At 31.5% G+C, this 15,898-nt stretch overlaps 1 protein-coding gene across 3 annotated transcripts in view; it reads left to right on the top strand.

Moving 5' to 3' along the window:
- The first annotated feature begins 894 nt into the window (after positions 1–894).
- The window catches only part of LOC111712268 (protein draper), a 56,168-nt gene continuing 41,164 nt past the window's right edge, over positions 895–15,898 (top strand). For 2 of the 3 annotated variants that reach the window (XM_023486948.1, XM_023486873.1), the window contains exons 1-6: positions 896–1,663; positions 2,353–2,479; positions 6,032–6,200; positions 6,306–6,450; positions 9,010–9,050; positions 11,585–11,645. In XM_023486948.1, coding sequence (XP_023342716.1) covers positions 1,467–1,663; positions 2,353–2,479; positions 6,032–6,200; positions 6,306–6,450; positions 9,010–9,050; positions 11,585–11,645 — 740 coding nt within the window. In that variant the 5' untranslated portion in view covers positions 896–1,466. Of the gene's footprint in view, positions 1,664–2,352; positions 2,480–6,031; positions 6,201–6,305; positions 6,451–9,009; positions 9,051–11,584; positions 11,646–15,898 lie in introns of all 3 variants that reach the window. The other variant, XM_023487021.1, reaches the window with a different exon arrangement.

Genomic DNA, 15,898 nt, shown 5'->3' with positions numbered 1-15,898 from the left:
ACATCTGAAAGTAACATTTACTGAGGAACCAAAAATACAAAGGAGTTGAGTCCTTGCCACAAATTCTGATTTTCTAATCTCTATATCTTTTGAACCCTTTGTCGTAAACCTTTGATATTTCAAACTTGTATTATTTGATCTAACAGAAGTCATAGTTTGAAATGTCAAATGTCTACACATTGGACTGCAAAGATATAGGAATTAGAAAATCAGAGTTTGTGACAAAGACTCGGTAGCGATCTTCAAAAAGAAAATGTTTTGGTCATTCAAAGGCTTCAGGGTAATGTGAATCGTGCATGATCCTCTTTAAATGTAGAGTCAATTTGAAATACGTTAATAGTCCCTTTTGTTAAGTTTGAAAAAGTTTGATATTTACCTTAAAACCTCAAAATACTTTTTTCAATTAACTAAATTAATCAGTTTAACAACTACAAATTAGCAAATAATTCACCTTATTGTAAACAATCCCCCTTCCCCCATTTGGTCAATTTGTTACATTTTTACGGAAAGGGGGAAAATAGTTTATCGAGGTGGAAGGAAAAGATATATCCATGAAATATTTATTATAGAATCTGAAAAAATCTAATTTTTACTCCACATATTTGTTGGTTGTGAACATTTTACTTCTTTTTGCTTAAATATGCAGAGAATGGATTTACCAATAAAATATTCAGAATGAGAAAATTTGCAAAAAAAGTCTACATTTAAGCAAATTTGACAGTCTTGCAAAATATTCCTGGGATTGAATTTTATGATTTTTTGGATGTTTTTATGTTTTCAATTCTCTTAATTCTCTTAACCTAGCTCCCATAGAAAATAAATGATTCAGTATTTATGGTGAAAACTTGACATATTGTGAAACCAGGAACTTCTAAAGGTTAAAGATTAAACTTGATTTTATTTTTCAGATCTAAGCATGAATGCATAAGTCTGTGTCCGGCAGTGCAAGAATTAGCCCGGGGAAGGATTATATCAAAACTTAGATTTGAAAAATCTGCATAACGATCCAACTTCAGTCTCAGATTAGACATTTTAACGATAGATTATTCTCATACTGCACCACCTGAACCTTTTACCTTTCTCTAGCCAGAAAGAAATTGAATAGTATTATCTTTTGTAGTGGGGTTGATATATGATTTATATATGAATTTGTGTGTTTGATGGAACCCCCAACTGAATGCCAGTAGACGCTCTTGTGCCTGACATCTACACTAGCACACACAATACTCACATACAAATACATAAAATACCTCAAATTCTTAAAATGGAAATTTATAAATCCAAGATGGCGACCAAGTGAGCTCTAAGTGAACATGGTGTGAGTATAAGTGAAAATATCTGTGTATAAGATTGATATAAAGATGTAGATAATGATAATGTTGAGGTGTTGCCAGAGATCTATACACCAGTAATGATCCTATCCATGATTGATTGATTGAATCTGCCAAGGGAACACCTTCTTTAGAATGTTTCACCAGGTAGTTTTATGTTCCGCACTCTTCCTTCTCCTACAAGTCGTCTTCCTTCCAACAGCTGCCGGATTTAATGAGGGTATGGCGTCCTGGCATGAAGGGGGGTCCAACTGGGATTGGACGCTGCGTCCCCCTGATCCTACAGAAGCGTCCCAGCTCACTGGACTCAATATTTGCACGAAGCAGGAAGCGTAAGTTGTTAAACAATTTTTTAATAATTAAAAAACAAAAAAGGTGGTACTAGTTATTATAGGCAAAGTTGTAAACCTTTTCCCCATTTTGTCTTCAGTATTTTCTTGGCCGTATTGTTCATTTTAAAAGAAAAAATGGCAAATTTCCAACATTATCGCTACAAGCTCTTTTTTGGGACACACTGCAGAGGAAGTCTGAGCTGTATTTTTAAATTCCAGATTTAGCTATATTCTGTTGCTGAGAATCTTCTGCTTTTCAGAACATTAATCATTTCCTTCTGAATTTTTAATATGTTTACTTAACTTGAATCTTTGCAATATTAACTTTTTCAATCTCAGATTTATTTCTTGGATAAATTAGAATTATTTTCCTCATTTCTACGAAGGGTTGCTATACAGGGTTACCTTCAAAAAAAAATTTGTTGTTTTTTTTCTTTCAAGAATAGTTCTCTAAATAGCTTTAAACCTTCTACTTTTGTAGACTTAGCTTAACCTTCAGAACGTCCAAAATCCAAATTGATGAGTTTCATGTCGTCATAAAAGTCGGTCATACTTTATTGGTAACCCTGAGTTCATTTATTTATTTAAAACAATTTCTCATCTTAATTGCTATTAACCAGAAATCCTCTAGATATTGAAAAGCAAATTCCTCAAGCCCCGAACCTATTATTATCTCTAGTATTCTCTAGGTATCAGCAATCAGTGAGAGTTCAGTCCCAGCAACCCTACCAGCTACGAACCTACACCTGGTGTTGGTCAATACCTCCTAAATGTTCAAGATACAAGATACAGATGAAAACAGTTTTCAAAACTGAGGTAATTTTGACATTTTGTAAACGTAAATTCAAGTGACCCTCCGTCGAATGAGATTTACGGTACGACGGTACGACGGTACCAATCAAACCTTTGTTTGAGTTTTTTAATCTGAAAATTGATGATTTCCATTTAAAGTTTCTTCATAGAAGTGACTAGCGCGGGCGGGTATGTACATTGTACAATACACGTACTATGCGGCATTGGCACAGAAAGAAATGTTCAAATTAAAATTTAAAAAAAAAGTATTGTGAATCTGGCATGCCATAAAATATATGTTGACAAATCTGTTGAGATGGATTTCAGAGCAAACACATGTGCTACGTTGTTTTTTACTTTCAGATTTTTGAAAAAATTATCTAATTACAACCTTCTTCAACGTAACAAACTTATTTTTATAAACTTGAAATTCTTATGATTTTCCCATCATTTTGTATCATGCGAATTGCATGAGACATGAAACCACTTCGGCCTGATAACGATGAAATTCGCAAAATTTTAAATTATTTTGTGAAATCTGTTTGACAAACATTTTCTTGAAAGGTTAGAAGGAATACTCTATCAGGACCCGAACCTATCAATTCAGGTTCAATACAAGCCTTGCATATCATCAGTTAACATCAGTATTAGTTCTATGGTGTAATATGTTTTCCAATTGTATTAACTACAGGGTCCAATTGTATTAACTTCAGGACTCCCACGAAACATGACTGAAGTAAGACAAATTGGAGGTCGTCTTTGATCTTTGAAAGAATTTGCGGCATTTATTCGTAAACCTAATGTTAGAAGTAAAGTTCTATATTTTATAATCACAAAATACCCCTAGTTTTGGTCTGCCTTTTCTGTGCTTTCAATATTACCAGAGATGTAAAGAATTTCTTCCAAATACGACAATTTTGGTTTTGTTTAATAGGATTGAAATCTGAACGAAATTCTTAATATCGTAATTTTGACAGGACAGAAAAGGCAGACCACATTTAAAAATTCCAGGAATAGAAGAATTTTGTTGTTTCAGGAATCATTATTGTGAAAGTAGGTTGATGACTGACTTAAATATGACAAGTAAAATCAAAGTTCAGACTTAACCTTTGTCGTCTTGCTTTTGTCATGTTTCGTGGGACACCCTGTATCTTTTTTGAGGAAAATACTGTTTCCAATATATTAAAAAAGTGCTGGGTAAATTTATTTTTCTAAAAATAATCACTCCACTAGACAGTTTAAGAACTGATGAAACTTTTTGACCTTGCAGCGCCTTTAGTTTAAATTAAGAGAAAGATTTGATTTTTTCTCAATAGCTTTTCCATAGGAAGAGTTATGAAAATACAATTATGTACGGAACATTTACTTTGAATTGAATTAAAAACTGCCAACGAATTGAAAGATCGACAAATTTACAATTATTAACGAAAAAATATCTATTATGCTGTGCACTAAATTTATTATTGTACATTGTAAATTACTTTGCTCAGGAATTATCAATAAAGTAAAAGTAGGAGAACATCATTTTTTGGATCAACTTTTTTTTCATTCAGTGGATGAAAGGTCTGCGTCTGATGTTTAAAAAAAGTGGGAAAAATCTTATTTTTCGAGACTTAGAAAGCCTTTACACATATGCACAAAAAATAAATACAGATATTATCTTGTATCTTGTCTTTGGACATTTGGATTGGTCAAGCCCTTTCCTAGATGAAAGATAATGTAGAAACATACATTTTTACAAGTCTAAAAAATAAGAAACAAATCTGTGATTTGTTTTTACATTTACCTTAATTATTGATACTTCCTGTATTTAGTATAAACTTTACTGGAAGCCAANGGGGGTGATTGATTATGTAATGAATTGTAAAGGAGGCTCAAACACTCATTCTAGGGTTGATCATTGAGTATATATTGAGTATATTAAGAGAATATTGAGTACTAACAGTGTATCCACGTGTTTAACATTGTAATTGACTTTTATCTTTTCGTAACCTTTACTTGTACTTCCAGCTGTACTCAAACTTTTATATAGATATGAACCTGAACCTATACTCAAACTTTTTTATATATTTGAACCTGCAGCTGTACTCAAACTTTTATATATATATGAACCTGAACCTGTACTCAATCTTTTATATAGATATTAACCTTAACCTGTACTCAAACTTATATATAAATATTTGAACCTGAACCTGTATTCAAACTTTTATATATATAATTGAACCTGAACCTGTACTCAAACTTTTATATAGATATGAACCTAAACCTGCACTCAACCTTTTATATCTATATTTGAACCTGAACCTCTACTCAAACTTTTATATGTGTATATATGTTCTAGCATGAACCTCTACTCAACCTTTTATATATATATATATATATATATATATATATATATATATATATATGAACCTAAACCTGCACTCAAACTTATATAGATATGAACCTAACCCGTTATTCAAACTTTTATATACATTTGAACCTGAACCCGTGTCAGTGTGTACAGTAAAGATTGTACAGTGTACAGTGTAAAGTGTACAGTCAAGTCAGTAGAAGAATGTTCCAGATATTGCTTTCAAGAAGCGTTATTTTAACATTGTTGATGAGAAACTAGAATTAACTTTTACAGTTAAGGACTTGAATGTTTATTTTCATGCTTTTTTAATGTCTCAAATTAATTAAGCTATTTTGTGTTTAAGTTTATTATAGGATTATATATAATCTCCAAGCACTGCACTGCTCTCCCCTTCGGGCTAAATAATACCAAATACAAACTGTAATTTTTACTAGGGTTTACAATCGGAATTCCGTTGCACGAAATTGTGCGAAATTGCGTGGGATTGCGAAGAACTAAAGTAAAAATCCATTTGCGCTGGAAAGCCTAATATTTGACCAAATCTAAACATATCAAAGACTGTAAAAAGCACACCAAAGGTTGAATTTCTTTAAAGTTGCAACAGCAAGAAATGTAAAAAGCACACCAAAGGTTGAATTTCTTTAAAGTTGCAACAGCAAGAAATATAAAAAGCACACCAAAGGATGACTTTTTTAAAAGTTCCAATTTGTCAGTAAAGTTGAGGCAGAAATAAGAAAAGCTTTACATTTCAATGTAATACAGTCTGTCACTTTTAAGTCTTAAATCTGTGATTACAATTGAAAACCATTTAGTTCTGACTGGTTGTAGAGTTCATAACGTAGAAAATCTGTCTTTAAAGGGGACTGAACACACATTTCAAGTGACACAATTATAAGATGGCCATGTCAGATTAACAACGGTATCTTTAAAACCATTATCTGATCTTTTCTGTGAATTATATCTCCGGTGTTCTCATTCATTCTTGAAATCTTTTATGTGATACCTTTGTGAATCGGACATGCTATTCTTTGCTTGTAGGGTTGCTTTAAAGACGTCTACAAACCATCATGTCTTTCTGATTCTTAAATTTAATAAATCAAGATTTTACTCAACCCCGTCGCGTCCATAGTCACTGAAGCTAATCTATTTCAAAAACAAAAGTTTTAACCTCAATTTTGTGCTATTTATGATTTTACTACTTTTAATTTTTTTTTGTTTAGATGATCTCTAAGGTCCGGACTGTGAACGTGTGCTGTCAAGGGTTTACTAGAAGTGCCAACGGTACAACGTGCGTACCTGAATGTACACAACCGTGTGTACACGGTACATGTGAAGAGCCGGACGTGTGTCAGTGTGATCAAGGGTTCGGTGGTATCGACTGCTCAAAATGTAAGAAATGTTTTTACTAAATATTTGATAAATATCAGATTCTGTTCTGAGACTTGTTTTTATTGATAATCTCGACCTAATTTCCAAAATTATTAATATTTTCAGCTTGTCCCCCGGGAAACTGGGGCCCCCGATGTGAAAATAAATGCCCCTGTTTGAACAGTGCTACATGTGACCCAGTATCAGGGGCGTGTAGCTGTTCCCCTGGTTGGCAGGGGGATTCTTGTCAATTTAAATGTGACCCATACAGGTATATTTCATTTATGTATTGTTAATACTACATAACATGTTTTAATAATGGTTTCCTTCCGCTATGCTCAGAATTACAGAAACTTGTATACAAAAGCTTTTGATTTTTGTGAAAATTTAAAAATTCGCGAAAAAAATATTTGAAAATCCGCAAACTTTTTGTTGTTGTTTTATACTGTACTCACAGATAGAGCCACACTTAAAAATATAAATAGAGGATGGGCGCGCGAAGCGCCTTAAAAACCTAGTAATAATAAAAAACTGGGTCAAAGTTATACAAAAACTCGTATATACATAACATAATAAGGCCGACGAAACAACGGGATCAGATACTGGACGGCCAAAGGTTTAAAAATGAATAAGTATTGTATTCAAATCCTAAAAGGAGCGTACCTATAACCTTTGGGTTATCCTGTTTAAAAGTTTGATTCCTATACCATATGACATATATAGGAGTTTTGGTATATTTTTGATACAGTTTTATGTCAATTTCTCGAGACAGGGAAATCAGATAGAATTAACCCTATCCCTGCTGGGGTACTTGAAAACCAGGATATGCTGGGGGGGGGTCAATTTGACCCCCCCCCTCTAAATCCCATGTTTTATGTCCAAATATGACAAATGATACATCATTAGAAAGCTCTTGGGCTCTACTTTTAGAATCTGCAAAAAAATTTGCAAATTTGCAAAAATTGAATTTTTTATTGCAAAATCCAGTTATATAGTAAAAATGTTTGCCAAAAAAAATTGTCCAAAAAATGAAAAATTATACATTTTTGAAAAGCCCTTGACCATGCCATTTCAAATATGCAAAAAATTTTGCAAAATTTTAAATAACCTGATTTTTAATCAAGAAAAACTAAAAATGTGCAAATTTCCTTTGACAGGTCGTTTGCAAAAAATTTGCAATTTTTTTTCGCAAAACTTGTGCAATCCGTTTCCTTATGTCATAGGCTTTCCAAAAAGCTAAATTTTATCAAAATCTGACAAGTGAAAGTGGGTCAAAACAAAGATTTAGTTTGATACAGGCAAAAGCAGTCATTCAGGCAGTGTGCCTGAGGACTCAGGCAGTTAGTATTAAAGCCCGGTTTTAGGCCTAAAGGGAGGGCTTTGGGTATGTAAGAAAAGTCAGAAAATTTCAACAGCCTCAGACCAATACTTTTTGAGTTATGTAAAAAAAACTACAGGGGGTGGGGTCAAATTGACCCCCCCCCCCCCAGCAGGAATATAGGGTTAATATTGGTTGCGATCAACTTCTAAAGTTTTTAGGCATTTAGCCTCCTTTCATTTTACCTTAACAGTCTCTTCAAGTAGTCATTTTATTTAAGTCAGTAGAAGGAAAGTATGTCGTGAGTAAAATTAAGTAACAAGGAAATCCCATTTAAATCATGTCCCAACCCGTCGCAGATTAAGATTGAACTTCAATAGGGACCAAGAACAATTATCAAAGGGAATATCCATAGATAAAAATAGATTGCGCATAAGACGACATTTTTCATCTTGAAAGATATAAATGTACAGAGAGGTTTTAAAGATATTCCTATTTTATAGATTAACTAGGTCGGTTGTGAACATTGGCTGTTCTTATGTCATTGAGTACTTGTGGTGTACATGAGTTCTGTAGATAGAAATTAAGTTAGTTTAGTCCTTCTCATGTCCTTCTTCAGTCCTCGTCAATATGATGTATTGCTCAGTGAAATATTGTTGTTCAAATAGTTAAATTAAATCACCAAACCACCCCGCTTATCATTGAAGTATGAGTTCGCGGACTGTACAATTCTTGGTGATTTTGCGTACATAAGCTATCTATGTTTATTTATTTATCTATGGGAATATCAAATTATTTCCTGAAGTAAAGGGGAAAAACTATTATTTTATTAATTTAAACTTGTAGCAAAAAATGTTATCAATTTGTCTAAAAATCATTGATTTAAAAAAAGATTTGTGATGTAAACCCCTATAAAATCTTGACCAACATTCCTTACACACATGGGAAAGAAACGATTCTAAGGGGTAGTTTTTATTTAAAAAATTACGGATGTTTTTCAGGTTTCAATATTTCTTTTTTTTGATACGTATTCAAACCTTTAAAGACTTGTCTTAGTAATTTTATTTTTATATAATCCAATATGGCTGAATTTCTTATTCTGTTGTAAAGTTAATATTTGAAGGTGTATTAATAATTTAAACCAGAAGTTGTTTCCGACAAAGATGAATTAGGGTTTCTTACAGGGTTATATGTAATACATACAGAAATATAAACATTATTTTCATTTCTAACGTTTTAAATTACAGTCCAGTAAAATAACCAACCATGTATTGCTGGTCCATGCATTAATGGTTTTAGAAAACATTTTATTTATTAGATATGTAAGTTTTAAGTAAATTATTTTTAAAATGTGAAATCATTTTTAATGTGAGAAGCTTTTATTCAAGCTCTTAAAATAGGGTAAACAGAAGGTGGGGAAGAATTAAGAAATGATTTACCCCTGAAAAGTTCTTTTAAGTTTTTGTGTTGCTTGAAGATTGAATATGTTTGAAATGTTTTTATATATTTCAGGTTTGGACAGAACTGCCAGGAAGTTTGCAAGTGCCAAAACGGTATGTTGTTTATTCACTTTTTTTCTTGCGAATTTTCGTTCGAGAAAGTTTACAATATTTTAAATTTAAGAGGGACAGAGGGGGGGGGGATTTTTAAACCTGTCTAGAGCGTTGAACAGTTTGATTTTGATGTTTTCACCAAGTTCTAGAAAACTTTTGAATTTTATACCTCCGCATTTAAATTTATTTATAATCGTGTTGGAAACTTATTTTTGCAATTTTGCAGGAAAGAGGGGGGGGGGGGAGGCCGTTTAATAAATATAGTTTCTTAAAAAAATCTTTTAATCTAAGAAAATAAACCAAATTTTGACTGAAGAAAAAACCTATTTTTCAAATTACTATATCTTTGTAATTTAATGGTGTAAACCTTTGATGATTAAATTTTGAATGTTATGATATATAGAAGAGTTTTGAGTTTTAAAATATTAAAATAAAAAATTTAGAATTTAGAAATTTAAGTACGAGAAGATTAATCTGTTCAATCATTAATGTCTAAAATCTAATCAAATAAAAACTTGAAAATTTGCATCCGGAAAAGTCATTCCGAATGAAAGTTAATGAACAAGTGTAATTTAGATTATAAAATTGATTTAGAAAGTTTTAATTGAATCAATCGATCATGGTCATTGAAATTAAGTCTATTTCACAACAAAAACTCTTTAATTTTAGAGAAACATTTTATTAAAGAATTACCACGCCTTTGAGTTTTTTGATGTTACTAGAATCAAATAAAAATCTATTTGACTATTTCTATTCTTCTCGGTCCGACTTTATTTAAAACCTGATATATCAATATACAGTATATTATTAATCGATTCAATTACCATGAAGGCTTTTTTATCAAGATTCCTCTGAAAACTGGGTTTTATTGGAAAAGATTAAGGTTTCTCAGTCGTAGAAACTTCCATTGATTTTTCATATTTTTTCTTAAATTTTTTAGAAATAAAAGTCAAAAGTTACTTATAGTCCAGAGGGCGTTACCGTTTAATGTTGAAAAACCAATTAAATTGAATGCTATACACTTAAAACTAAAGTAAATTACACGCAAGATTTAAATCTGATATTTTCATACCTCCTCTTATTGACGAGCTATATAAACGTAGAAAAATATTTTGAATTCCTAATATGTAGCAGGATAAGTTTGCGTCTCTCAAACTTGTGATATATAGAAAAAGAGAGGAGCTACGAGGTCACCAAGTCGTATCAATAATGTCGCGTTAATTTGACCTTTCTGTCTAGTTTGCAGTGGATAGGTCCTGAACACTCCTGTTTCTTTAAATTGAAAAGTAGAAGCCAAGATCTATTTAATTTATGGCATTACCTCCGTCCAATCTAAATTTACACAAGAACAACACTGAATTAATGCAAGTGTAGCTTTAACAATTTTAGATTTTAGATTTTCAAACCTTCAAGGAACTGTTCAAATATTTTAACTCGACCTTTTAGTTATAGAGTTATTTATCTGATTCACAACGGTACCACACTTCTGTCTGAGAAATTTGATATGTAAGAAATATCCAAGTTTTTCTGTTGCAGTTGCTCCGGAATTTTTTTTTTCTCAGATAAATGTTTCATGTATAATGAGTCGCGGGCTTGTCACTTTTTCATTGAAATAACGAATAACGTTGACAGTCTCTTTACATGAAAATTTTGTTGAGTCGCTTGATGCAAATTAGGTCTACTACATTTTGCATGTTAAACACTTTTATATTCTAGTTTTAGTTCTATATTTTGTACGTCAAGCGTAAATATTTTCAAGAAGAACAGAACGCGCGGTCCAACTTTTTACTTGACCTGAGATGGAATTTAAAGAATAAGAGCCGCGGTTTAAATCTGCCAAAACCCGGTTTAAATTAAGCGCCGGCTTAAATCTTGAAACATTTGATACAATTTTAAGTGGAACCAACCATATTTAAGCCGCGGCTTAAATTTAAACCGCCGCTCAAATTCTTTAAATTCGGCCACTGGCCCAGTTTCAAGTAAGAATCTCATTCCTAATATAATGGGAACATAATTAATTATTACTAAATATTACAAAATTACTTTAAAAAAATTGTATTTTGTTTTCGTTGACCCCCTTTTGTGCCCCTGACGCCCCTCCCCCCTAAAAAAAATAAATGATTTCTGATTCCCTGGGAACCTGTTCTTTGATAGAATATGCATACGATAAGGACTTGAATATAAATATCCTGAATATTCCAATCTATAATATTCTCTATATTCACACATATCAATTGTTATATTTTAAGCATGAGGATCATTTAACACCGACGTCTACGGCCTACGCATTAATCGTCCACAATTGGTCCGGAAATTTAATTTATTATTTATTCCGTAAGAATTAGATAATATACTTACCCTATCAATCTACCTACCTACCTATCTACCTACTTACCTACCTACCTACCTACCTACCTACCTACCTACCTATCTACCTACCTACCTTCCTACATACCTACCTACCTACCTACCTACCTACCTACCTACCTACCTACCTACCTACCTACCTACCTACCTACCTACCTATATTTCAGGTGGTGTGTGTGATCATATATCTGGGGAGTGTAGCTGTGCTTCAGGTTGGAGAGGAGCATTGTAAGTAGCTTTTATCTATATATAAATACTTTGCTTGTCTGTTTGTTTGTTTGTAACCAATAAACGTCAAAACGGCTGAACTGATCGGGCTCAATTTTTTTGTGGGACCTTACATGACCCCAGGAAAGGTTTATGGATTCTCATAATTACAAAAAAATTATCCAAAATTTTTTTGAATTTTTTGCAAAATTTAGAAAGTCCACGATTTTTTGTTATTGTTAAATTTGTACAAAGAGAAGATGCTTACGGATAGAACAACAATTAATAGTTTCAAAAGCCTAGTTATTAATAATTAAGCTTCCACGGTAAACTAAAGTAATCATAACTCATTTGAAGAGCTATTGAGAAGAACTAAACCGCTTTAAATTTCTAATATTTGATCTTTTCATACTACAAGGTCGAAAACAAATTCCTATCAAAACATTAAATTATTTCACCTGAAGTTTGAAGTTCTTCTGAGATGGATTATGTCCTTTTTTGCCAGTCGTTAGTATATGGTGAATTTCTTATTTATTTATTTTTAGTTTTACTCGAAAATCTCAAGTTTTTAAGAAAAATAAATTTAATAATGTCAACTCAGGAATTCTTTTGTGTGAACAAATTCTAAAGAGTAAAATAGTAAATTTTGATCGAAATACATTGTAAGGAATTAATATTTTAAATAGTTACGATTTTTTAGATTCCCTGTGCAATTGTTTTTCTTCTCATATTGGATAGTACCTTAGTCCCAATTTTGAGCCATGTTAAATGTATCAACCTCAACCAAATTGAAACAATATGGTTTACTGTAAAACTGTAACTTTTTATAATTATATTTATGAAACTATTGTGTACTTTATCATTCTTACTCACTTCATCGTGAATTTCATAATAAACGTGCTATAAAGTAATCATCGTGCTATAAAGTTAAATCTAAAAAGACTTGAATCTTCTCGATTAAGAGAATTTTGTTGTCCAAACACTTTATAACACTGCGAACCAAAATAACAGTGTTATGAATAGTTATTATATTTTCACTAGTTTTAATTCAGCACCAGCTATCGAATCTTCAATGATCGTGTTTTCTTTATTAAACGGGTTGAATCTGACTGATTTTAGAATATAAAAATTCAGAATTTAGACATAATACAATACAAAACAATTTTTGAAGAGAAGTAGGTTGTGCTGGGGGTTACAGTTTTCAGGAAAATAATTTCTTCATTTGTAGAGTAGCGTTTCCGATTCGCAAGATTTGATTGATCAAGATTGTCAGACTATTTTGTATTTAAGAAATATTCATGTTTAAGATAAATATTTACATTCGAATTTTTTAAACCCGCGTTGGACATAATAAAGTCATTATTTTCGAGAAATTCATGTAGCGTATAAGGCTGTTTTGTGTTTACATTGTACGCTAGCGTACACTCCGGTTTTACGGCAATTCGAACACCATTTGAGAAATTAACCCACAGAGTTCTATGGCCTCGGTAATCAGTCAAATGTTTAAAGGGTACCAATGGAAATCGGGCATTGCCATATTTGCACGTAAGAGGGTCAGTTGAAATTCCATTATATCCCGTTCAACAATACTCTGTGCAATGTGCATAGTGAAAAATATTTTTTTCAATTAGAACTAATTGCTTAATTTTTAGAAATTAAAATATTTTTATTTAAACTTCGTTATAAGTTCTTATGCAAATCTGGTTTTAAAGGTTTGAAGAGAAGGAAGGAAAAAATTATAAATTATCGTTTTTTGTTTTAATTTAACTTTTTATGATTAGAAAACATAAAAAAATTAACATTTAAATAATTATTTTTGCGAAATAGAATAAAAAAATGAAAAATATGTAAAACTAGTGTTTCAAGTTATTATGCAAATGACTTAACATATTTTTTTTAAAAATAAAAACAACAAATATATCAAATCTTCCTTGATAATTTTGTTTTTACCTCTTGACTCCAATTCACCCTAGATATCAAAGTTTCCACTTGCATAATAATTTGATTCACAGTAAAAGTCAAATTTAACACTTTGTCACTTCGGTTTCAGTAGAAGTAAATATTTTCATTTACTGCTTCACGCTGATTTTAGAATTCATCTCTGATTGGATGATAAGATAGAAAGATAGATGTTACCGTCATGCAATTTCTATTGGTTCAGAATTGGATCAGGCGCTAATGGAATCGGCATACAAGTGTGGTGTACAACGTGTACAACTCAAGTACACCCAAATTTGTATACATATTTAAAAACTTGAAAGCAAACTTTTTTAGTAAAATAAATATTTTGAAAATATCTTTTTTTTACTCGGAATTTTAAAGACGTACTTGCAAAATAACTTGAAACGCAGTGTATTTGCCCTAAACTATTGTGATATTGTGGCTGTGTTTAGCTTGTTTTCCTACATCCGGGCTTAGGGTTTATTGGTTGAAGGGAATTGGAGGAAATTGTCTCCGAATATCCCCCCCTAATCCGCCAACTAAAATATACAGTTGGATAGCTGGAAACAAACTTACTTTGGACTTTTCCATGTTTGCTAAATCACCGGATTATATCTGAACATCCTTCTGAACATACTTGGAATTCACTTCTAATGATTGGTAAATTACTTCTTTTTATATTATACTAGCCTTATAGGGCGCTTCGTGCCCATCTTCTAAATTAATTGTGAACATGTTCTCTTTGTGTACATCGTAAAACAAAACAAAAATAATTCGCGGATTTTCACAAAAAGTTTCGTGGATTTTCAAAATTTTCAAAAATTTAATGAAGATCGAATTTTGATAGAGACAAATATTTGAAATTTTGATCATTCATAAACCTTCCCTGGGGCTCCGTGAGGTCCCACAAAAAATTTGGGCCCGATCGGTTCAGCCGTTTTGACGTTTATTGGATACAAACAAACAAACAAACAAACAGACAGACAAGCCAAATATATATAAGACCAATATGAGCCGAAAGCCTTGATATTTTAAACTAAACAAAATTCATAGATTTTAATATCAAAAGTATAAGGATTAGAAAATTGAGGTTTGAAAAGATTTATTGATCTCTTTGTGCTGATAACATGCACATGAAATGTAAACGCAATGTGAAAGGGAATTGTTCATTTAGTGTACCGTACTGTTTTGCCTGATATAATCTGTATGTGTACTGTGCATCTAACTGGTTAAAAGTCTGTCCGGTGCTTGAAATAAACCGAATATTACAGTTGTCCGATGTAATTGCAGAAAAAGAAATGCTTACAAACCTTTATTTCATTAAGTCAAAAATTACACACTATAAACACTCACTTAAGACGCAATTTAGTATCAGGTTGCAATGATATAGGGTATAGAAAATGTTAGTTTGTGGCAAAAAATCAATTGCTTTATAGGAGCTGAACTGCACTCTTTAACTCCAATGTTCTCTTAGTTTTCAATTAACCATTATAGACCTTAATACTTTTTATATAAATGCGAGTATAAAAATTGTTAAGTTTGCTTGAACTACAGTTTTTTTTATTGCAGTTTTGATTTCTTTAAAAACAGCGCATTTAAGTTATGCTTTGTGCAGACTTGTAAAATGTTTAAGTAGAGAAGTTTTTACACTGCAATCCTACTGCAATCAGGGTCCCCTTGAAAGTCCTGTCTAGAAATGTCAATCGATGGAATTTCTTTCTTTAAAATTTCTTTAAAATGACCAACGTCAATTATTCTGCAACGCTATAAAATAATTTTATTGTCAAACTCAGTATTTGTATTGTATACTGTGCAGTGTGCAGTTGATTTAAAAGGATTTTGACAGTTAAACTTCAAACTTAAATATATAAATTCTTCAAAATATATTCAGTCTGTATTTGACAGTTTTGGGGAACCAAGATTGGCAGTTGGACTTTAAATCTAAATTCTATTGGTCTATGATTGATTAAAATTAAGTAATGAGAGTGATTAATTATTAAGGAATCGCTTCAGTTTTAAGTTTTGATTTAAATGGACTATGGAGTGTAACAGGAAAAAATTCTAGAAAAAAATAGTTTTTCATTTTTTTAAACCATCACATATCCTACTGTTCTTAATACTTTTTCTTTTCATGCAAATAAAAGATTAAATGAAAAAGATCATTGAAAATTTCTTTGGTTGCCACAAAATCCCTTTTTAAAATATGCTACACACCTTCTTTTAAAGATTAGGATTAATTGTACTCTTCTAATTTCAATATTTATTATACTCTTCTAATTTCAATATTTATTATTGTATATTTCACATACAAGTTAAAAAATGATTTTTTGAGA

Source organism: Eurytemora carolleeae, unplaced genomic scaffold, assembly GCF_000591075.1.
Source record: "Eurytemora carolleeae unplaced genomic scaffold, Eaff_2.0 scaffold19, whole genome shotgun sequence".
Lineage (NCBI taxonomy): Eukaryota > Metazoa > Arthropoda > Copepoda > Calanoida > Temoridae > Eurytemora > Eurytemora carolleeae.
Note: the sequence above shows the minus strand (reverse complement) of the source record. Positions and strands in the feature narration are given on the sequence as shown.